Source organism: Chlamydotis macqueenii, chromosome 1, assembly GCF_036417535.1.
Source record: "Chlamydotis macqueenii isolate bChlMac1 chromosome 1, bChlMac1.mat, whole genome shotgun sequence".
Taxonomy (NCBI): domain Eukaryota; kingdom Metazoa; phylum Chordata; class Aves; order Otidiformes; family Otididae; genus Chlamydotis; species Chlamydotis macqueenii.
Genome location: NC_141556.1, coordinates 149,470,849 through 149,493,422, shown reverse-complemented (window position 1 = coordinate 149,493,422; position 22,574 = coordinate 149,470,849). Strand labels below are relative to the sequence as shown.

General features: G+C 43.0%; 1 protein-coding gene across 2 annotated transcripts in view; it reads left to right on the top strand.

The window, feature by feature from the left end:
- Positions 1 to 22,574, top strand: part of ST6GAL2 (ST6 beta-galactoside alpha-2,6-sialyltransferase 2) — a 51,567-nt gene that overhangs the window by 21,122 nt on the left and 7,871 nt on the right. The window contains exons 1-5 of one of the 2 annotated variants that reach the window (XM_086740953.1): positions 5,078 to 5,131; positions 6,297 to 7,299; positions 11,557 to 11,654; positions 14,818 to 14,919; positions 16,150 to 16,324. In XM_086740953.1, coding sequence (XP_086597079.1) covers positions 5,078 to 5,131; positions 6,297 to 7,299; positions 11,557 to 11,654; positions 14,818 to 14,919; positions 16,150 to 16,324 — 1,432 coding nt within the window. Of the gene's footprint in view, positions 1 to 5,077; positions 5,132 to 6,296; positions 7,300 to 11,556; positions 11,655 to 14,817; positions 14,920 to 16,149; positions 16,325 to 22,574 lie in introns of those variants that run through there. The other variant, XM_086740960.1, reaches the window with a different exon arrangement.

Sequence of the window (22,574 nt, the reverse complement as noted above, 5' to 3'; positions counted from 1 at the left end):
TGCCCCTTTGTAGTTTGAGGAACCTAGAAGTGATTTACCCTGAATTTGTTCTGAATTTCACATGCAGTGAAATGTAGTCCTTTTTTGTTCAAAACCCTCAGTTATGTTAAAAAGACTGTGGTCGGCCTGAAATTTGGGAGGAAGTTCTATCTGGAGTGTTGAATCCCGGTGTGTATCAGAGCGAGAGCCACTGACGTGGCTCGTGAGAAAAGATGCTGCAAGGTGGGAGTTGACCTGAGAGGTGCTGTCAGTCCCTTGGGAAGCCGGCTTTTCCCTGGCCCTTGATGCTGTGAGGAACATTTCCATCAGCAGTGGGAAAGCCTGCATGTAAAGGCTAAGAGCTGGTACGGTTATTTTTACTTCCCTCCTATCAGCCCGCACTCGCATAACCTGTATGTGGTCTGCAGGCTGTGTAGGCGGCACCGTGGGCTGGAGGAAAGTGATAGCTGGCTTCAGTGCCAGGCAGCTTGAATTTGGTGATGGAGCGTGGAGAACGGGTATCAGATGCCTAGAAGATAGCTTTGACCTCCCACTGAAGCCTGGAGATTTATGCAGCTAAGCCCCCGTGCTCCTACAGAATAATCTAGGACACGCTCCTTGGCAGTAGCCCCACTGAGCATTTCTCCAGCTGCTGGGTTGCCAGCTCGAGTGAGTTTTACTGCAGGTCTCTCTATATTTGGTACTTTTCTTCCAGGCTGAGCTCCTGGAAATGGGTCATTAGTGAAAATAAATAAATAAAGATCTCCCACTCCACCTCCACCCCCTTTAACTTGAAATCCTGGGTTTTTATCAGAGAACCTGAGAAACAGGCGTGCTGCCTGCCAGCATCTGCAGAAGGAACAAGAACCCGAGGACAAATGCCCTGGCATGAGAGGCTTGGCTCACATTTGACAGGTGATTTGGGTTAACAATACCATTGTTTGCACATCTCCCAAGGCATCTTCCCTAAGAAGATAACTAAATAAAGGTTAAAAAGGCACTGAGCAATATTGGAAAAAAAAAAAAAGAAAAATTGAAAAATCCTACTTCTGAGTTGTTTGGATATTTCTTCTTTGTTTCGGAAGACATTCTCTTATGTTGTCACAAATAATACTGAATGCGGCTTGACTCCTGAAAATAACGTGGAAGGAAGGAGCCAGATTTATTAGGACTAACAAGGAAGTTGTCCAAAAGAGATTCATTAATTAGGAGGCCTAATCACAGCCAATAAGACAAGTGCCTAGGCCATCAGCAGACGAATACACATCTTTTGGCAGTCACTGCTCCCCACAGGCTTGCCTGTCTGTTGCTGCCTACTGTATGGCTTTGCACCGCAGAAATGATGTGATAATGCTCAAACCAATTTGGCACTTCCCACATGAGAGGATGACTCTCTTTTCCCACCCTGGAAATGCAGCCTCCAGCTGTTTTGCCCTCTGCCAGAGGTTTCTTAATACCCTGGAATTAGCTGACTAAGAGATGAAGCAAACTAAAGGAGCGTTTGCTATCTGTTCGGGCCGCCTGAGTTTTCCATCCAATAAACCCTGGTCTGCTTCTCAGCCCTTTGGGAACGGTTGCCCACAGCTAACATTTGCTACCCCGCGTCACCCCGAGGTGACCTTCTCACTGCAAAGCTGCAGCCAAGAAAAAACCCTGTTTAACATAACAGTCCACAGCGTAGAACATCAACTTGAACCGTCCTGACCTCCGAGCTGCTGGGGTCTGTACAAATTAATTTAACAATAGGCAGTGGTGAAAGGGAGGAATGCGTCAAAGGAAAAAAAAAAAATCTCCCTCATCCATCTCTTCTCATTTAAGAAATAGTCAGGAGGCCTACTTTAGAAAAACTAAAAGTGCTCCTTGTTGCAAAAGAACGGGCTGTATAAGGGGAGGGGGAGCACATTGGTTTCTTGCATCTCAGCGCAGTGAAATGAAATTTCCCATAAATGGGTGCCGCTTTTGGAAAATCAGCCTTTAATTTCCACTGGGGAATTGACTTTATTTCCTGGGATGCTTCAAAGATGCCCTTGGGGTTTGCCTTTCTTTTTCATAGCTGCTGCTAGTACTTCTGTTAAGCAAATAAATAAGTCTCTTCTTTCTGCCCACTTCACTGATTTTTACCTTTCCTCATGCTTTTCGTGGCTTTCATGCAAATTACCAGACTGGGTAAGAAGAAAGCCCCTCTCCTTATGATACTGGGAGCTTAAATCAGTTAATGATTGAAAAAGCCCATCAGATAGGAGATACGTAGCAAAATGAGATCATCAGCTCCTGGGGCAAACAGCTCTATTACTTCTGCTGACCAGGAGCTTGGGTTGAGGTAGGTCTGGGGGGCTTTCTCCGGGTGCAGACTTACTCCTCTGGTTCTCCTTAGCTGGAGCTTTGGCTCCAGCAGTCTCATGGTTTATCCGTAGGGAGGATTATTGCGGCGGGGGAGGGTGAAGTTGGACACAATAAGCAACGTTAATGATAATTTTAAAAATAATTGCTTTGACAGCTTGAAAGCTGTATGATGAGCGTGGATGAAAGGAATGGACCGCTCTTCCTGAAACATCCAGCAGACTTCCATAATTACATCTCTGAAACCACCTGTTTTTCTTTATTTAGCCAGTGTAATTCATTACGATCCTCATTTCTGGTTTCCCACACAAACGTTTTTCTCTCCTCTTCGCAACTGAGTTGGGCTTCCTTCAGGAACACCGGGCACGAGCCCAAGCGCATCCCCAGGTGGTACGGAGGAGGATTCCCCAGGGAACAGCGGGGGGGGGGCTGCGCTCTCCTCCCAGACATTCCCAAAGCCAGGGACTGTGAGGTGTGAGAAGCCACAGGGGCTGAGGGGGAGGTCTGGATGTTTAGTGCAGAGGGAGATAAGATAAACTGCTATTTCTCTGAACTTAACTGCAGCTTTCCACGCACAGCCTTCAAGATCCTGTGAGGTTGTAGGGGTCCTCTTGCAACTAATACAGTAATGACCTTGAATTTGCTTCCAGCTCAGCTGTACAGCTGGAGGACAAGGCTTTTCTTGTGAGCAAAAAAAACCATTAAAGCAGCACAGAGATTTGCCTGCGTAGCTCCGGTCTTCAAGAGATTTGAGTATCCTTTTTGAGGCCCCACTTGCAACAAGGGATTGTAGATAAGCTTCTGTGGTAGTTAATGTGTAAAGTTTTTGGTTTATTCTCACTGGTGCCTCTCCTTTAGCTTGCAGTGTTGACAAATATACTGCTGTATGCTGATTTTTCTTTTACACAGATAATTTTTTGCTACATGAAAAAGGTAATCATGTGCATGCTCATATGTGCATGCTGAGCAAGACGAGTGTGCTTTTATGACCTTGTAAGTGTTAGGGGGAAAAAAAATTCATTTTCTTTGATTTAAAAATAATTAATAATTTAGCTCATTCCTTCTTCAGATCGCCTGAATATCAAATTTAGGAATCCAGACTAATTCTTCATCCTGAGGCAGTCTGCTGCACTGAGCACATGCGATCACAGACAATTAGAAAATTTCAGTCTCACACCTGAATTAAGACAAAATCCTTTCTATTTCTTATCAACTTCTGGTTATAAGATGCCACAAAACTTTTTAAAAATTGAGAAAAACATAAGATTTTGTTAGGGATTATGTTTAAATTGTGTTTGGACTTGTGACTCAGTGGAAAATATTGGTGACCTCTTTCTGTATAGCTTTGACTTCCTGCAAGCTTGTCTGTTAAAAAGATTCTGCAAGATGCTTCCTTTGCGGATCCTGTAAGAACTGTATATTCAGCAGGAGAAACATCTGACGGAGCAAAGGCTGACTTACACAGTGGTTTGGAAGCCATGTGTTGAAAAGTGCTGGGGAAACACAGCAGGGAAAATGATAAAAAGGGATAAAAGCGGTTCAGATGGGCGAAGAATGCTGATTTAAAAATGCAAACCATCTGAACACTGATGAGTGGGCAGGTTGCAATAACTCCAGGGCAGATCTGAGTTGCACAACAGTCATGTACTGTAAGTTGACTCCCACAGGACATTGCCTGTAGCGATCTAAAATTGGAAGGGGTGGGGGGAGAGCATCACGATGCTGCAGAGAAGAGTCTTGCAGCAGCAGGGTGCAAGTAGGAAATGGGTCAGTTGGAGTAATAGCTTTTTTTTTTTTCCATGTGGTTTGTGTGAGCCAAGCCAAATGTGTGTGGAGCAAAGGGTTACTGCACTCTATGAATTTTTTTTCAGTGTATTAGAAATGAACATGTTTGCCATGAGGTGTGGCATCCGAGTGTGACATGGATCCTCTCTCTGTTCGGACACTGCCTTGAGTCCCAAAGTCAGCTTGTTTTTTTTTTCTTGTTCTAGGCTTTGTCTAGATCGTTCAAATAGGCTATGTTTGGAAATGTAATGCTGTGGCCTCGCATTCCCAGGAGGTCAGCAGAAATGCTAGCCTGTATCGCTGTTAATACCACCTGCGGTTTGTTCTCGCCTCTGCAATGTGGCAGGCAGTCTCCTCCTTCGTGCTGAAACAACTGGACGTGCAACCACACTGAAGTGGAGAAAAGGGCTGACCCAGTTTAAAAAAAAAACAACAAAAAACCAACAACAACAACAAAAAAACCCCACAAAAACAAAAAAAAACCCCTCGTAACATATATTTCCCCACCTCCGCTGTATCAGTTTATTGGTCCAGTTTGTAATACACCAGCTCTGTACGCAGGGGTGTTGGCGGCGGCGGCGGCACGGTGCAGGAATGAAGGACAGAGTGGAGAATGCCTTACACCAGTGCTATTGCCGGTTCCTTTTCGATGTGAAAACACAGCCTTGGTCACAGCTTCAGTCTAAAGTTTGCAGTCAGCTCTGATGTACTTTAGTAGCTTGCAGAAAGGTGGTAGCCTGTGGTGGCTGTGATTTGGGTCCCTCCGGATGGTCAGGTATGAGCAGGCAGCGTGCGATCAGAGGTGTGTAGAGCCATGTGTGCTGTTGGGATGCGGTGTGAGGAGATGGTGGCTCCTGAGGCGCAGGCTGTTAATGAAATCCAAGCCTGTCCCCATTCCCATCCCTCTTATCTGATCACAGCTGGCTGGTAGAAGTGACTTGTAAGTCCCGCCGTTAAGCGGTCATTGAAACAAATGGGGCTAGAAACAAAACTCCAGAAGAAGGGGCTTATTCTTAATCCAGATCAGGTCGGTGATCTGTCACTAAACACTGCAGTGTAGCAACTGAGGCTGAGGATGGCTGTGATGGCGGGAGATGAATGATAAGGTTTGTGATAAGGGAGGGCTGGACTTTCTTCAGCGAGCTTTGCCACCCATGCCCACACTACTTGATTGCAGAAGAGAGTTCGGGTAAGGGCGTAGTGTGCATGATGGTCCAGCAATGTGTTAGCGTATTTTCCTTGGAATGCAGCCCCCCTAGTCAGACTTTATTTCATTTTCGACCATGCATCTCTCCAATAATGCACAAGCTCTCCAAAATGCCCAGGTGTTAGCAGAGCACAGATTTCCAAATCTAGGTCTGACATCTCCCCACACCTCCCCTTTGTTTAAATCTCCATCCCTATCCTAAAGGCATGTGTTTAGTAAGTTGTGCTAGCAGCCCCCCTTTTCGGAAAATGCAAACCCCTCGCGTCTTGACATGCAGAACTCCTTCAAGCCACCTCAGTGTGCATGCAGCATCCGTAGCAGAGGTACAACAGTCGCTTTCTTATTCGGGTCTGATTGTGGGCTGAACTCCCCAGGAAATGATGTGGCCCACTGATGCTGCGCCACTTCATACCAGCTGAGGAGAAGAAAAGTCTCCCCTCCCACCTGCCAGTGTGGTGCTCTCCCCTGCTCCCCTTGGTGATACCCACAGAGCACCATCCTTTCAGGGCCCTGTGCAGAGGAGGGCTGTCCAGCTGAGAGTTCGTGCTCGCTGCCTGGTCCCTTTGGGGACAGGCTTGCTCGCAGTCCCGCTGTGTGAGGACTTTTCAGTGGGAAGAGAGAAGACAGCCGATATTGTCCCCACTGTGCATGCAGCCGGGCATGGGTTTTGCTTTTGCTCTCTTAATGCTACACTCAGTATAGCAGAAGCAGGCAGGCACATGATCTCCCCGAAGGCAGGATCCAGTATTACTGTAGAAACTGGCCACCAGCTTCTTTTGTAGCGAGCAGCTGTCACTGTGTGGTTACAGCCAAAGCATGTCACTCCTACAGTGTCTGCGGGCTCTGGAGTTTGTTTCAGCTTCTGAGTCCTCCGTGCTACAGCTTGGAGATTAATTCTGCGCCTTCTGTCAAAGTGTGTTAAGATATTTCTGAGTTGTACCTATTTTTAGAACTATTCTTGATTAATATTTGATATTCTTTCCAGGTTTCATTTTCCTTCACCAATACTTCAAGGCACAGAGGAGCTGGTAAAGGCATTGCCATGAAACCTAACTTGAAGCAATGGAAACAACTCATGCTGTTTGGGATCTTTGCATGGGGTCTGCTTTTTCTGGTGATATTCATCTATTTTACAGATAGCAACACTGCTGAACCAGTTCCCAGTTCCTTTTCTTACATCGAAACGAAGAGGCTTCTGCCCCTTCAGGGCAAGCAGAGAGTCATCATGGGAGCCATACATGATCCATCCTTCTCTGAAACCATCGATGGGAATGAGGTACTTCTTAATGAAGATCTCTTAGGTACATTTAAATCGGAGACTGGAAGTATTAAGAGATGGACTGATTTGGAAGATGCCTTTAGAAATGAAGATGAGTTTTTTCCATCCCAGATAGGAAGAAAATCAAAAAGTGCTTTCTACCAAGTGAATGATGATTATTTATTTGCTGCTGGTCAGCCTCAGCCACACAACCACCTTCAAGAGATAGCAAAATTCATCTCAGCCGATGAAGATAATCCAAAAATAAATATTTTACAGAACAACTGGAGCCATCGGAGAAGAATGAGGAGAAGGAGCACAAAGCACAGGAGAAGCCAACTGCTTGATGAATCTGATGACTGGGATGGGTTATATTCCACAATGTCGAAATCCTTTCTTTACAAGCTTTGGAAAGGGGATGTCTCTTCCAAGATGCTAAACCCTCGACTGCAGAAGGCGATGAAAGATTATTTGAGCACCAATAAGCATGGGGTGCGGTTCAAGGGGAAACGAAACTCCAAGTTGACAGGAGACCAGCTATTCTGCGAGCTAAAAGAAAGAGTGAATGTGAAAACAATAGATGGCAAGGAAGCTCCCTTCTCTACTCTTGGATGGGAAAAGCACGTTCCCCAAATTCCACTGGGCAAATTGTATACACATGGCTTTGGGAGCTGTGCCGTCGTTATGTCTGCTGGTGCAATACTGAACTCCTCTTTGGGGGATGAAATAGGTGGGTGAAATGCATCTGTTCATGTGCATATACATGTACGTGTGTGTATTCATGTTTGTCTTTCAAAAGGTTCATTCTTCTCAAGCACAGGTCTGTAAAGCCTGGTTGTTCTCTCTTACCAGTGTTACATGAGTGTGGGCTTATGACTTGAGTCGAGCTGTTCCCTTTCAGGACAGTGTAACTGAAAAGAAAATCAGGCCTGAAGTAATAATTTGATATAAAGAAAACAATGGTGCCTTCTTATCATGTTACAGCTTGTAGTAAAAAGGAGGCACTGGTTTCATCAGACCTGCCGTATTTGACATTTTGCTGCAACGTGTATTTATTTCTTTAGCAGATTAGAGCCATGTTCAGCTTTTATTCTGCAAAGCTATGTTGTGCCTGTCTATATTTTTCAGGGGCTCATAAGAGAAACTGCTTGTGGTGTTGCTATCCCAGACTGAACTTTGTCTCCATGCCAAGAAGCAGTAGAGCATCCTCTTTATCTCTTGCATGTTTGGAGTTCACAGACATATAGAATTCAGACCCTTGAGCAGCCTCAGGTGCTGAGGTCAAGTCTCCTGACTTCTTTTCCAAGAGTGAATTTAAATGAGTTGAAGTATCTCCTCCCATTGATTTTTCCATTGCTCCACTGAGTCAGTGAGGTTACAGATGTGCTAAGATGTCAACATTGCACAGAATTCCCCACTTGAAGGTGGGAGTTGTGTGGTAGCTATTCAGAAAAGGATTGTCCAGGTCAGTTTTATTTTTTTCTTTGCAAAAATGAGTGTTACTACTCCTGTTAACGTCTCAGTAGTTCTCCATTTTAGTAGTACACATGCAGTATGCTAAGACCTTTGAGAAGGATTAAATGTGTGTCCTCAAACTTGCTTCTGGAGCAAAAAGAGCTACCTTCTTCAGCTCTCTATAAAAACCTTTTGATATGCACTCATTAGTTCTCCTCTTTTCCAGAACTTCACATCCCAATACCTGCTTCATTGCACTGTGCTGTTTCTTTGACACAGATGGGTTTCCTTTAAAGTGCTGGGATGTATTAGAGTTGCTATCATTATCAGATTACTTGAATAGACTTCCAGCATAGCATGGGGGCCCAGACAGTCTGCAGCTCAAATCACACCAGAATAACCCCTAATGTCACAGAAAGCTCCACTGATTTAGAAATCTTTGGGGTGAAAAAGTTTAACAGTTCCTCCTTTCTCCATTGTGTTATCCTTGACTGAAATGAAATCTTCTGTCAGTGTGCCCCAGTACACCCAGTTTACACTAGTATGTGTTAGTGCTGTACTGGAGAATCCATAGCACATCGTGACATGCTTATATATTACAGCATGAATCGTGGTGTAATTGCACACTCAGGTGCAGCCCAGATGTGGATTTGGGTGCTTGACATGGTTCCTGGGGCCTGCATGCTCCTGTGTGTACTCGGTTTCTCGGGAACTCTCTGGGCACAGAAATCTTATGTCATTCTGTGAGGAAGAGCTTTTGATTTAATTGGGAAATTGTCATCTGATGCCACTTAAAGGGAGGAGCTGCTGTCTGGTAAGGCCCTACACTGAAGTTTCAGATCTTCTGCTACCTGTTGTACAGGAAAATGTGTGGGGCAGCAGGAGTCACAGAAGGTTTTTTTCTAAGTGTCCTCCAGGCCATGGGCAGGTACTTGTGACTGAGCAGAGAATTTGGCCCAGAACCTCAGGGCCAACTGACTGCTTACACCTATCCCAGACAGGCCTGGTGCAGATGTATGGGTTTTTGTGGTCAGTGCGGCTCCTGGGAAGTGCTGGTATGCTGAAGACATGGTGCTAGTCTTTCCCACTTAAAATGGAAAGTGGAAGCTCCAGCTTCTGTTTGTATTATTGTTCCTATGGGGAAGTAGTTATGCTTCCCCTGCAGAGTCCAGATTGTGTTACCACTGAGCTCTTGGCCGTGCCTTTCCAGCTCCCCTTTACCCCTTGGAAAAGTGAGAAGAGCCTGACCGGGAAGAGAAAGATCAGACTGTTCAAGATGCTCTTTTTCCCTGTGCACGCACAGCTGTAGGAGAAGACTGTCCTCTCCCAGAGCTGGCACCAGGGCAACCAGCTCTTGGTGGAAGATGCAAGCAAACCTGCTGGTTTGGAGGCAGCTTGGGCGGCCGGTGGTGCTTCTTGGTGGAGCCTGGCACCTCCGTGCCCACAGAGGCATGGCAAAGTCAGCATTACTAAGGAGTGAGGAAAAACACCCCATGCATGAAGTCTGGTTTTTGGGCCGTGGGCTATACAGCCTTGGTTGATGAAGTTGCTGCAGGCAAAAGGCTTTTACTATTTATCCTCCCGAAAGAAAAAAAAGGCCTGAGAGAGCAGCAGCAGAGGACCTTTCCCTTCGTAGGCCTTTAGCTCCCTCTTCTGTGCTCCTATTAGAAATGCAGACAGAAATGTTAATTTGTGTTCTGCCTTTTGCCCTCCTCCCTCCCCCGCCTCCGATTGTTTTTGAATGAAGCTAGGTATGGAAATACTGTGGAAGGACAGCAAACACTCCCATTGTGATCATACTGTTTAGTGGTAGACCAAGTTATTTTGGCATCATCAAGGAAGGGATCCATGATCAAAACCCAAACTTTTTATATCTTTAAAATGGTTATTTCCAAATACTTGATAAGATTAAAATCAGTTGACTTAAAAACAGCTGCTATCAGTGTTAGGCTGTGACCTAATCATATATTTTATTTTGAAGGAAAGTTGTTTACCCTTGATATGAAGAACCAGGATGAATGATGTTGGAAATGCATCACACTGTTTCTCAAGTTATGAACCATACAATTCCCATTTCCCGTCCCAATTCCCAATTCTCAGTCAACAGATTGTCAAAAAGTTGTCAAATGCAAGTCCAAGTCCAACTTTATGTTCTTATATTCATAAGGAAGTTTCAAGTGTAATAGACCTTTGTTTTTCTTTTCCTTCTCCAAAAATGTGGAGTACCTGCAGCTTCTACTGACTTCATGTCCTCTAGCTCCTATGCAGTCAAGCTGCTTATGTTCAGGCAAATGAAGGCTAGGTGTGGAGGCTACAGTTGTCCTGGCATAGGTGCATAGAAAAAGCCTCCACTCCTTCTTAGCTTCTGAGGAGTAGGGCTCGGTGGACATTTGGCAAAAATCTCTTTTCAGACACAACATGTTAAAGCAAGCAAGGATGCCTGAGATTGGACTGCCAGCTTCATATCACGTGACATTTTCTTGTCTGGAGTACAAGAAGTGTAGAGTAAAGGTGTGAAAGGACAGAAGATCCCAGTTTGATAGGATCAGGTCTGAGCTCCATTGGAGCATGCTGGTTATCTTTGGAAACTTCTGCCTCCTCCAGTTTTGAGCTACAGACAACCACATTTTAAGCGACTAGAGAGAAACAGCTGTATAAACTACCTGTGGGCTCTGTTTCCATCGATAGAATGGACAAAAGTAGACCAGCGAGGGGGCTACTGACAGGGACAGAGTGTTTCTGGACAATGGATATAATGTCTTACTCTTCCTCACACCTTTTGGGCTTTGAGATCCCCTTAAAAGAAGCACTAGGAGAGTGATTATCTTTTATCCAGCTGAGGCTTGCACATAGGGTCTGCCCTCGAACAATACTTGACCTGTATCTGCTTTCTATTCTGCATGACTCTGAGGTCAACAGCTCATGGGGAAATTTTGAGAGTCCAGCTCTCTTAGGTCTTTGCTACCAAGGGATCCTCAGGTTTCTGTGTGTGAGCGGGTTTGTGGGCTGACTTCCCTACAGAGACTCTTTAAGACTTGTACTAGCCTTGAGAATTAAGCACACGGTATGATTAATAGGTTTGGGGTAGTCTGAGTTTTTCAGGTATTATAAAATACCATGAAGCACAAGCTTATAGTTAAGCATTGTTATTCATTCAGATGTGCAATTAGATATCCTTGCAATTAACATGCTTGAGCATGGAGTAATTCTTTGTGAATTTTGCGATAAAAATAGTTTGTACTGGGTATACTAATAACCTTCCCACATTAAATTTATCCAATTGAGAGAATTATTTAAGTAGAGTATTGCAAGGTAATTTAATAGATGATTCTGAACTTTTTTTTTTCTGGTGGATTTTAATTATGTTAATAATGTATTGCAGATGCGAGAGTATTTTTGTTTGCGCATAGTAGAGTGTTTATCATCCGTAGAATATCGAGGTTAGGAGAAATGTGTTAGTTTAGATCATTTGTTTCATTTTACTGTTCTATATTACTAAGAAAACAAATTATCCCCTCATTTATGCTCTTAGATTCTCATGATGCCGTTCTAAGATTTAATTCTGCTCCAACACGTGGCTATGAAAAAGATGTTGGAAATAAAACAACCATGCGGATCATTAACTCTCAGGTAAGATCTTCCTTTTGTGAATTCAGGTCAATGTCACTTCTGTACGATATGACATTAAATTCATAACTTCGGAGAAAGTGTTGGATAATCTGCAAAAGAAGTAGTGATTTAACAGTCACGATGTGTAGAGCAGGTAAAAGTTCTCCCTTACAGGGATGTTCACACAGCTGTCAGTGTAGAGTGATTGCAGTAGTTACTTGATACCCTTGTTTCAAAGAATTGGGTTTTTGAAGTTTCTCATGTGTCCTTCATCTGTAAAGGCTCTGCAGGATGCCAGAGCTGTCAGTACAGAAGACCTTCAGCACACTGCCTCTGGGATCTTCACAAAGCCTAGGCTGTGGGGATCCCAAAATTCTTTTCTCATATTCTCCGGTTCCCCAATTATTTCCTCACTGGAAGGCGAAAGAAATGGGAACTGAGTTGTCTTAGTACATAACTTTAGGCAAGTCAATGTTCTTGAAAAATTTGGAATGAACTAGTAAAAAACCTTAATGCACACTGTATATTACATGTAAGATGAGTTTGTTCATCTGAATGGAAACAGAAAATGGGCTTTTCTGCATATGGATGTCAACAAATAATTGTGCGTTGAGCTATAGTGACACCTTATGGTTAAGAGTAGTTTTTCAATTTTGAAAAAAAACTGAACTCTGATCATGGGCAAACAAAGCCTCCTTCCTCTTTATTAAATGCAGCCAAAAAGAAGCAACAAAATTACTGTGAAATTTAGTGACATATTGAAATGGTGAGTTTAATTAGTCAACACCAGTAGTATGGTTGGCCATGTAGCACACTCTGCACATACTGATTCTTGCTGAATGAGAGCAAAATTCTTATTAATTCATTTTTTTCTTCCTCTTCTTTGAGTGACTGCCCATGCAAAGTCCATCCTTGGTGGATGTGTTCTCTGTGTGTGTAAGTTCATGTTCATTGCCACCACAGAGAAGACTGTTCACTGTCATACCCTTCACACCGTTCTGTAGCTCTCTGTGAGACTGTACAACAGACAGGATCTTTGAAGTGATCTGGGTCAAATATACCCCCTTTCTTTTGCTCAGGGGAAGAAAGCAGAAATATCTCACTCTGGATTTAGTGCTGAAGTCAAGTTATCAGAGAATGTTGATGTTAATGTCATTTATTTTACTTCTGTTTTTGGTTTTGTTTTTTTTTGTTTGTTTGTTTGTTTTTTTTCCCCCCCAACTGTTCTTTGTTTTACTGTTAGCCCAAATATCCTAGTTGCTGACCATACCTGAACTCCTGTGCCGGGCAAGGAGGAAGGTTTCAAAAATTCTTTTGGTTGACTAATCTCACTAGGCTCCCTGTAGGAGAAGAGAAAAACGCCTCCAGGGAGTGATCTGAGCTTTGTTAGCTCCCCAGCGAATTCAGAGAGATTAAATGGGTAAATTAGCTGCTCTCTGCTGCTCACAGCAGGCTGGGTTCCTCCCGGCTCCCAGAGCTGCTGCGGTTCACTCACACCACGGTGGTTATGAAGGGTCTCATGGTCTTCTCTGCTGCGCTGTACATTGCTTGCTCTCCATGACGCCTCTCAAGAAAACATGGCTAAAATTCAGGCCAGGTCAGCTCGCACAGCTTCCTCACAAATGTTGGTGTTCTCACTCCCTGTCTGCTCCTTCAGAGAGGTCAGAAGCCACCCGTGATGCTCTGGCCACCTGCTGAGAAACTGGCCTTCCCCTCCCTGGGAGAGAAATCTGCGCAGCCCGCTTGATTAAAGTTGCTTTCCCTACCAGTACTAAAGATGAGTTACCTGTACAAGTTTACTGACCCTCCTTCCCTCCTCGCTGTTGGAAATGCCTGCATTCAGTCCATTAAAAGGCTGCTGTGGCCCTCTTCCCTCATGTTGTCTTCGGTGAAAGCCCAAAGGATGTGAAGGAAGCCGGTGCAGCCACAACAGATATTGTTATTTGAGAAGAAACTCATCTCATACATATGAATGCAGGCTCACTAAGAGCGAAGTTTGTGTGGGCAACACCTCCAAAGGACTCTTGCTTACTGAAAGGCAAGTAAGAGCTCCTTTTTGTGATAACTGTGGAACCAAGCTCTTAAAAGCTTGACCTTTTGGTCTGTTTACTCTGTATTCTCAAGGAAGGAGTTTGCATTCTCAGGCGAAAACTGCTCTGAGAAATGGAGTTGGGGATGCTGATGGCAGCACAAATAATTCTGTTCTTGTTGTAGAAGGCTGATGGAAAGTCATTAAGCTCAAAGTTTATGGTAGGAAGAATATTACTATGGCAACAATATTTTTCTGAAGAAAAATATGCATAATCAAATATGGCTCATTGGATCCTAAAGGGAAATGAAAATTAGTATGAATTTATTTGTCTGGAATGTTGATTAGTTTAACAGCTGGAGCCAAATTCACGCTGTTTCAACCAATGCTGAAATAATTCAGCTCAGTCCTGCCTGAGATTGGGTGCAGCAGGGATCAGAGAGATCTGGTTAGGCAGGGAGGATCCAGAAAGGGATAAGCCAGCAGGTGTGAAAAGGAGACTTCCAGTGGGGCGGGAGGATCAGGCAGACTACCAGGAGATGGGGGAGGGAGTTACATGGGAGTAGTAGATCAGAGCAATACGACAGTTACTTCAAAATTAGCTCTATCATGTGCCTTTTCCTGGAATAATTTTTCTAAGCTTTTACAGTCATAGTCTAATTTGCCCTTTTGGAGTTACTTGAAATAAGACTGCCTTGCAGTTGAAATGAGAAAGCAAGAAAATGGGGGGGAGAAAAAAAAAAACCCAAACCACATTATCCTTGGGGACTGTAGCCTTTCAAAGAAGGCTGCTCTGTGTCCAAGAACAGGATCCTGTGGGCAGTCTGAAATACCATAGCTTTCGCTTTCAAGTTCCAGATTACCTAGCAGTGTTGATACGCAATTATGCAGCATCTCAAGTGGTCCCATCACATCCCTCACAGATGGAGAGTAATTCAGCATACTGTTATTTGAAGCTGTCATGAGTGCTGTTTACGGCTAAGCTCCTTTTTATACATTTTCTTAACAAAACAAGATGCTTAAAATCGACCAGAATTAAAGCAGAACAAACAGCAGTGTAGGGGGAGGACTGTTCATTTTAGAGAAGGAATTTGCCATTTTTCTGGATCCCACTTGCTTTTAACGCTGTGCAATTCTTTGCATCTGTGTTTGCAGATTCTCACCAACCCAAACCATCACTTTGTCGACAGCTCCTTGTACAAAGATGTTATCTTAGTAGCTTGGGATCCTGCCCCTTACTCTGCAAATCTCAACGTGGTAAGAAAGATTTCTGCTTGGACCTTCCTTCCCAATCAATCTGAAAGCACTGGAAAAAATGAATGTGTTTAGTATTGCAGCCTCCTGGTTCTCACTTGTCACAATGAACTCCAAAGTCTCATGCTGTTTCTGCATGAATTGGTCAAATTGATTTATTGGTCAAAAGCTTTTTCGTAGCCAGTGCTTGTACTGGAATGGACTGGTCTGAGATGCTAGGATAGATGGTTGCTGAGGTTTTTTTTGATAAAATATTGCTATTTTCACATAACTGAGTTTTCTGTGTATTTGGCACAGAGGGAGCGTTGCTGGATTTCAGAAGGAGGTTTTATCAGGAAAGGTGAAGAATTGCATCTGATTTTTTCCCACCTTCCCCTCTACCTTCCCAGACAAAATGCAACACCCTAATGAAAACCTCTCTTGGCGCCTTCCCCATTTCTCGGGCCTCCTCCACACCAGTCTGTATCCGCTCCCCCACAGCCACCTGTGCCCCGCCACCCACCCCCTCGCTGCGAGCAGCAGGCGTCCATCTGGTTCTCACTGGGGTGTTCTCTGCCTTGGCTGGTGCTGCAGCTCCAGTGAACCAGTTGATCTGATGGCTTTTGGCAAGGGGAGCTCGGAGCCGAGCAGGCTGCAAAGTAGAAAGTGAACCTTCATCTGCTGAACTCCCTTAGCAACAGATGCCAGAGGCTGCCTATCTCCTACGCAGGCTGCCATCAGCCTGCTTCATGTGCTGCCGCCGCTGACAGTGGCAACGGGGACGCTTTCAGAGGAAGGTTCACCCCCTTGCCCGGATCTTGTATCAAGGCTCTTTGGACCCCTTGTTTAACATGGGCCTGTGAGTGGGAGATGAGGTCGGCTTGTCCCGCTGCAGTGAACTGCGTATTGGGGGTCTCTGTATGAAGAAAGGAAACAGAATAGCCCATAGTGAGGACTGGCTTTCTAGAAGCGTCCACCAATGCAGGCTGCTTTGCTACCTTAGCTTTTGTTTTGAGGAACCCAAATGAAACTAGTTTGATGAACATTCAAGGCCAAGTTGGACGGGGCTCTGAGCACCCTGATCCAGTTGGAGATGTCCCTTCTTCTTGCAGGGGGGTTGGACTGGGGTTGACCTTTAAAGGTTCCTTCCAACCCAAACCATTCTGTGATTCTAGTTTACGTTATTTTGCATGTAGTGTTCAAAACACATTGGATATCATAAGATTACAAAAATTCTTACTTTTTTCCTCCCAGTGGTATAAGAAGCCAGACTACAATCTGTTCACTCCCTACGTACAGCATCGCAGGAAGAATCCAAACCAGCCGTTTTACATTCTCCATCCAAAGTTTATATGGCAGCTCTGGGACATCATTCAGGAGAACACTAAAGAGAAGATACAGCCCAACCCTCCTTCTTCAGGTTTTATCGGTAGGTGTATCAAAGAGGGGCCTGGTAGACATGTTGGATTTAAAAAAAAAATTAAATATTGTAAATGTGTACATTGCACAAGGATCAAGTCCATATACATGTACTGTTTGTTCTTGGTGCTCTATACAGGAACCATGACTAGCTAAAACACACAGTATGAGAACTATGAAATAGTTGGGTGAATTTAATGTTCTGCTTTCGTGCCCTTCGTTTACATATAATGCATACCAGATTTATAAAACATACATACATCTGTGAGGAATTTGTATTATTCCATATTTCTCTATTGAGAACCTACTCAATTCTGAAGTTCTTTGTTGGGACCATAGAGCAGAGATGCTCTATGACAAGTGAAAGCATGTGGTGGATCATACAGAGAGGATGCAGTCTGACAGGCCAAGCTATATTCCCTACACAGGTCAAGGAATGGGATTTTCCATGCCCTGTCGTGGCTTCCAGTGCTCAATCTGAAAGTGCCCAAGGCATCCCCCTTCTTCTTACACTTGAAGGAATAGAGTTGCACTGTATTTTTTGGTCCTTCCTTCATATTTCTTGTGAGATAATTTGGCACTGTGCCCACAGTTTATACAACATAACAACTTACCTGTAGTGCAGATCCTGATTGGGAATGTCTAAAGTATGCAAGTAGTCACAGTAGCAAGGCTGAGTCAGCGTCTTCCTTGCTCATGCTTCTAGAATCACAGAGGGCAACAGAGCTCCAAATACCATCTTCTGCTTTGGAAACTCCATCTTTTCTTCCTTGATGTTGTGATATTGGTCTGTGTATTTGCTGCAGGCAGAATATGCTTTTGCCATTCTTTCTCTATGAATCTGAAAGGGAAGGTACCTGAGATTGAATCCGACATGGGAAAGGTGCTTCTGAGCACTTATCTTGGGTTCTGTATACAGTAGTGGCATCTCATGACACTGTGGAGCCCACAAAGGCCTTAGGGCTGGTGCTGAGGCTCTCAGAAGGGTGACATAAAGGTGTCTGGGAGATGCCCATCTATGACCTGAGTGGGTTGTGCTTACCTGGAGCGTAAGTGGAAAGAGGAGGAGGCCTTGCATGTTGGAGGAGGATGGCTTGGCAGTTGGTTACTTCTTGAAGTGAGATTTTTGGAATCTGCTGTAAAAATTCATAAGAAGTCTGCTTGTGTAGAATGATCTCACCAGCAGCATTCCCTTTTTGCAAAAGCATTTCTTAGAGTAATGAAGTTGTTGATAAAAATAGGTTAACAGCTGCTGATCATAAGAATAGTGAAGAGGATCATTGTGCTGTCAATCTGTACTTCCACTATATATAAGAAACACTTCAAAAGCTTTCTTTGAAGAAGTGGAGTTAATTTCACTATAAGAATAGAACAGTAATCTTCAACCTCACATCTAAATGTTCCTGACAAAAAATATCCTTCAAGCAGAGAATGCTTTGAAAATATAAATCATTAAACAAGCAAAAACATTAACAACAAAAGCTGTACAGATAAATATATTCTGCGTGTACAGATGCAAGTTTGGCTCCTTCACCTCTAGTGGGAATTTTATTTATATTGTTCTTTTCCAAAGGAGGTGCTCAGACATTTTGGTAATGCTATTATTAGCTTAAGAAAACAAGGCAGCAAGACGAGCTTATTGGGAGTCATATCCACCTCATTTGATAACTAGGTACTGTTCTTATAGATTCATTTTGAATATTTTAATGGGGAGGGGCTTTCTGTTTTAGTAATCTTATTGCATGGATGTCTGTGCATTGCATGTGTAATGTAATATAAACTGGGACACAGTACAGAAACAGCAGCTGTGTATTGCCAAAGGTGGGTATAAAGAGCAAGATAAAGCATAAAAAATATTTTACAGTTTGGCAGAAATCTGGAAAGTCATGTTGGTCTTCAGATCAGGTATCTCTTAACAACTGATGCAGCAAATATCCACTTGGAACTGAAGCTGGCAGATACAACTGAGTGCACCTGTATGAAAGGCATAGCCTGAATGTTGAGCTGATTGTTACGAAATTTATGAAATTACTTCCTATAAAATTTATAGAAAGAATGGATAAATGATGAGTGTCTTAATTTCAAGAAGATATGGGAAAACGGTTTATTAAATGGCCACAGTGCTGATACCATTGTGCATAAAACAGCAATATGTAGGAATATAGGCTATTGTTAAATAGAGGGTATGACTTTTCACAGGCAGAGGGACCTGTACCCCTGAATCGAAGCTCTTTATAGCATGGACCATAGTGATTCTAATCACTTTATTAGAATAACTCATTGTAAATCTATGTGCAGTGCTCTGCAATTAGAACAAATACAGACCCTGCACAAGGATCTGGTTTGTCCATATTTACCCCGGCAGAAAGTCAGGCAGCCCTCTGTGAACTGCAGTTACTTGGGGAGGAAGAGCAGCAGTTCCTCACATCGCTGTTGCTGCCAGTAACATAGAAAAGGTAAAAAAAAAATTGTTCTGGATTAAATGAAGCACTTTTGTTTCCAGTTTTTTAACCCACTTTATTCCCAGTTTACAAAACTGGACAAACGTATAAATTAAAACATGGAAACATCAGACTATTTCCTTTCAGGAATGTCAGGAATGTTTTCGGGTGATCTTAGACTGTTTCTTCAGTAATTACATTTTTCACCTGGCCATCGTGTCTACTTCTGCCGCTTATGCTATTTGTAAGAAACTGACTCTTCCCAAAGGGAGGATGCTTAGTGCAATGTGTTCACATGGTGGTGTTCTGCGGCAGTGAGTCACCATCCTTCAACAGTGATTGATGTCACGGAAATCTTTTAACATTCTTAATAGCTGTATTAAAGTACTTAAGTCACAATATTATTAAGTCTCTTGGAAAAGGGGCCACTGGGTCATTTGTGGGGAAGAAGTTGTCTCTTGCATGCTGTGTCTTTAGGGGAGTGAGAGAGTGAGAAGAGGTAGGATCTTTTTTCCCTGGTTTCTCCAATGTGTGGGAGCTAGGGAGAATTTTTTTTTTGTGCTTCCTTTGGGGTACAGGACGCTGTATCTCAGCATAACTCCCTTCTACAGCCACTGGTTCCCCAAAACCCTACATACGTTAGCTCTGCACCGGCACATTGTTGAGGAGAGCAGTTGCAACCACTGCAATAGCTGGTGGTTGAGGTGAGGGAAGCACAGAGCACGTCCCAGCTGTAGAGGAGGGAGAGAGGAGGGGATGAGGAGAGAAGTGTGGCACAGAACAGGATTGGTTGTGCTCTACAGGTTATGTAAAAATAAGGCACAAGTCTAGAATGCTTTAGTAACACCGCATTTTGTGTACGTTCACTTACTGTTTTAAGCCTTTAAAATATGTCACTGCTTCCAGCCACTTCTGAAATGTTAACATAAAACACACACACACTGTGGAGGTCTAAAACCAGATGAGGGTGAATATCACCCAACACAGATCAGCTTCCTCCAAGAACAGAGTTTCTCGGCTCCTCTCCATCAGGTTCTAACCTGTAGATGTTCCTGTCTTCGGTTTTCTTTTAAACAGGGTGTCAGCTCACGGCAGCCCATCCATCACCAGTGTCAGGCTGCACCGTAACAATGCTACATGCAGACCCACATCTGATCGCAGTTTTTTCCTCTAAATTTGTTATTACTTGAACATTTTTTTCTACCCAACCTAGTGATAGGTGTACGTTTAGGGCATCACTGAAAGTAGGCTGAACTCACTGCCTGTCAAATTGCGTCCCATTTGTTAGGTGTAACTTCTGGGGATATACCGTATGCAGGAAGGACTGGCACAAGCAGGTCATCCTTTAGCGTGGTATTTTCTAGTGGATCCATCTCAAAGGCTATGAATAGTGACCAAGAAAACATAAGAGATTTTTTTTTTTTTTTTGTGGGGAAAAGTTCACCAGGGTAAACCCAACCTTTTATTTTAATCTACAAGTCTTTTTTTGGCTTGTATTCTGAGACACTGATGTGGATTTTCCCTGGCTTGTAACTTTGCCTTATGTGGCATGTCCTATCTTAGCTAATGTCACTCCTCATTATAAATTATTTACTCTTTGTGTCCCCAATCTAATCCTTAGATGAGCTTTGAGAACCCATTCTTGCATATTTTTGCATCTTTTTTGCAGCTGCCACCTTCATGCTTTTAAACCAAACTGCACAATATTCTCATCATCTTGCATTAGCGTTAAGCGATTGGCATGGTGGCTTTCTGCAGTTAAATTTGTTGGTTCACGTTTGGCTGAAAATTAAGTTTGTTAAATGAGTCTTGATATGTTTGCTTCTCATCTTGAACTTTGATCTATTCAGTTTTTCTCAGAAGAAATGTAAGCATCTAACCACCAAGTCTCGGATTTGGATTCCATTGGCAAATCCTACATTGACAGTTGAGAAAGCATCACTGTTATTAGGGAAGGATTTGCCCTATCTTTCAGCAGCAGGAGTAAGTGTCACCTGTTCACTTCATAGTAATACATTTTTCACTGTGAAGTACAAACTTAGTCTTCCTCCCCTCTTTCTGAACATATCAAAACTCAGTTTTTAATTGAGGCTGAGGGTGTATAAATTGGATAAATTGCCAGTCTCTGTTTTTACCATTCTGCTGTTACAAAACTGTTCCTATACTGCTGCTAGTTTTTGTAAACCTAATTCTAACCTTACATTTTTGTCATCTGAAGACTAAGACTAAAACTGCTTCCTTTAGTATAGAGAAGAGCAGGCTGAGAGGAGACCTCATTGCAGGGAGGTGAGTGTTGGTCTGTTCTCCCAAATAACTTGTGATAGACAAGAGGAAATGGCCTCAAGTTGCGGGGGGGGGTTAGGTTGGATATTAGGAAAAATTTCTTCACTGAAAGGGTGGTCAGGCACAGAAGCAGGCTGACCAAGGAAGTGGTGGAGTCGCCATCCCTGGAGGTGTTCAAAGAGCCTGTAGACATGGCACTTCAGGACATGGTTTAGTAGGCATGGTGGTGTTAGGTTGACAGCTGAACTTGATGATCTTGGAGGTCTCTTCCAACCTTAAGATTCTATGATTCTATGATTGCTTGAGTTTCTCAAGAGCAGCATTCTGTGTGCATTGGATGGGATGGTACATTAGCATTCAGAAAGTTTAGGGGCTTTATAATAACATCTAGATTATATACAGACTTTTCTATGAAAATTTTGCTCCTGTCTCATTTACTAACTGGATTTGCCATGAATTTCTACTTACCAGAGTCCATCAGTACATTTTGCTAGCTTACCTCTTTTCAGGTGGTTTTACTTGGAAATACCCAGCAGCTTTTGTCTTTTTAACCAGCTAGTTGAGAGCTCTGACTGTGGTATTCTAGATTTTTACATTTTAGGTTGTCTATGTGGGCGGTAGTCTTTGAGATGTGTTGTAGTTTTTAGGGTAACACATGAACCACTGAACACAAAATTATAACTAAGCCCAGATTACTTTATTGTTGGGAGAAAGAAAGGCTTGTTTGAGGCTTTACAATTGACATTGTAGATTAAACAGTTATGTGTCATTAATAGTTGATAACATTGTTTTAATCTTCATTTGCATGCATCGAGACAATAGTACAGGCAAGACTATCATTACACTGCAACATTAGCAGATCATTGTATGACTAAGAACTTAAATTTAAAATGTCTGCAGAGAGCATGCTGAATAGGGGAATGCAGCTGATCTCCAGCTCTGCTTAGAAAAAAAAAGACACTTGCTTGAACTGAGAGAAACAATTTGACGCATTAAGAGTTGCCTTTATTTCTGTTACTTACTCAGCTTGTTTGCCAGCAATTGGTAAAGGAAGAGAATAGTGCTTATTCCTTCCAGCTCAGTTTTCTTCAAGTATTATCATGCAAACAAACAATACCTCCAAATACATAAGCTTTAAATTCTTCTTATTCTAATGAAAAGCACTGTGAAATCTGAGCATCTCCTGCTTCCTGAAATACAGAGATAAAAGAGCAAACTCTCCTCTTAAAGCACCTAAAATCACATTAAAAAATGGGTATTACCCAAATTTGAATAATACATTTAAAATTATATGATATTACTGGTCAGCATTTTCCAGTCTCTGCTCGTATTATAGAATATATTATTGTGATTAATGTATGGCTTTTTGCATTCAACATTAAGTGATAAATATGTCATTTTCTAAGTCTACTATATAATGCGAGTACCTATACATCAAAGATGACAAGTATTGCACAATTTGTGAAGCTTAGGCACAGGGCCATTTGGTGACAATTAAATTCCTTAATAAATATTTGGTTTTCTTGTGGTTAGTAC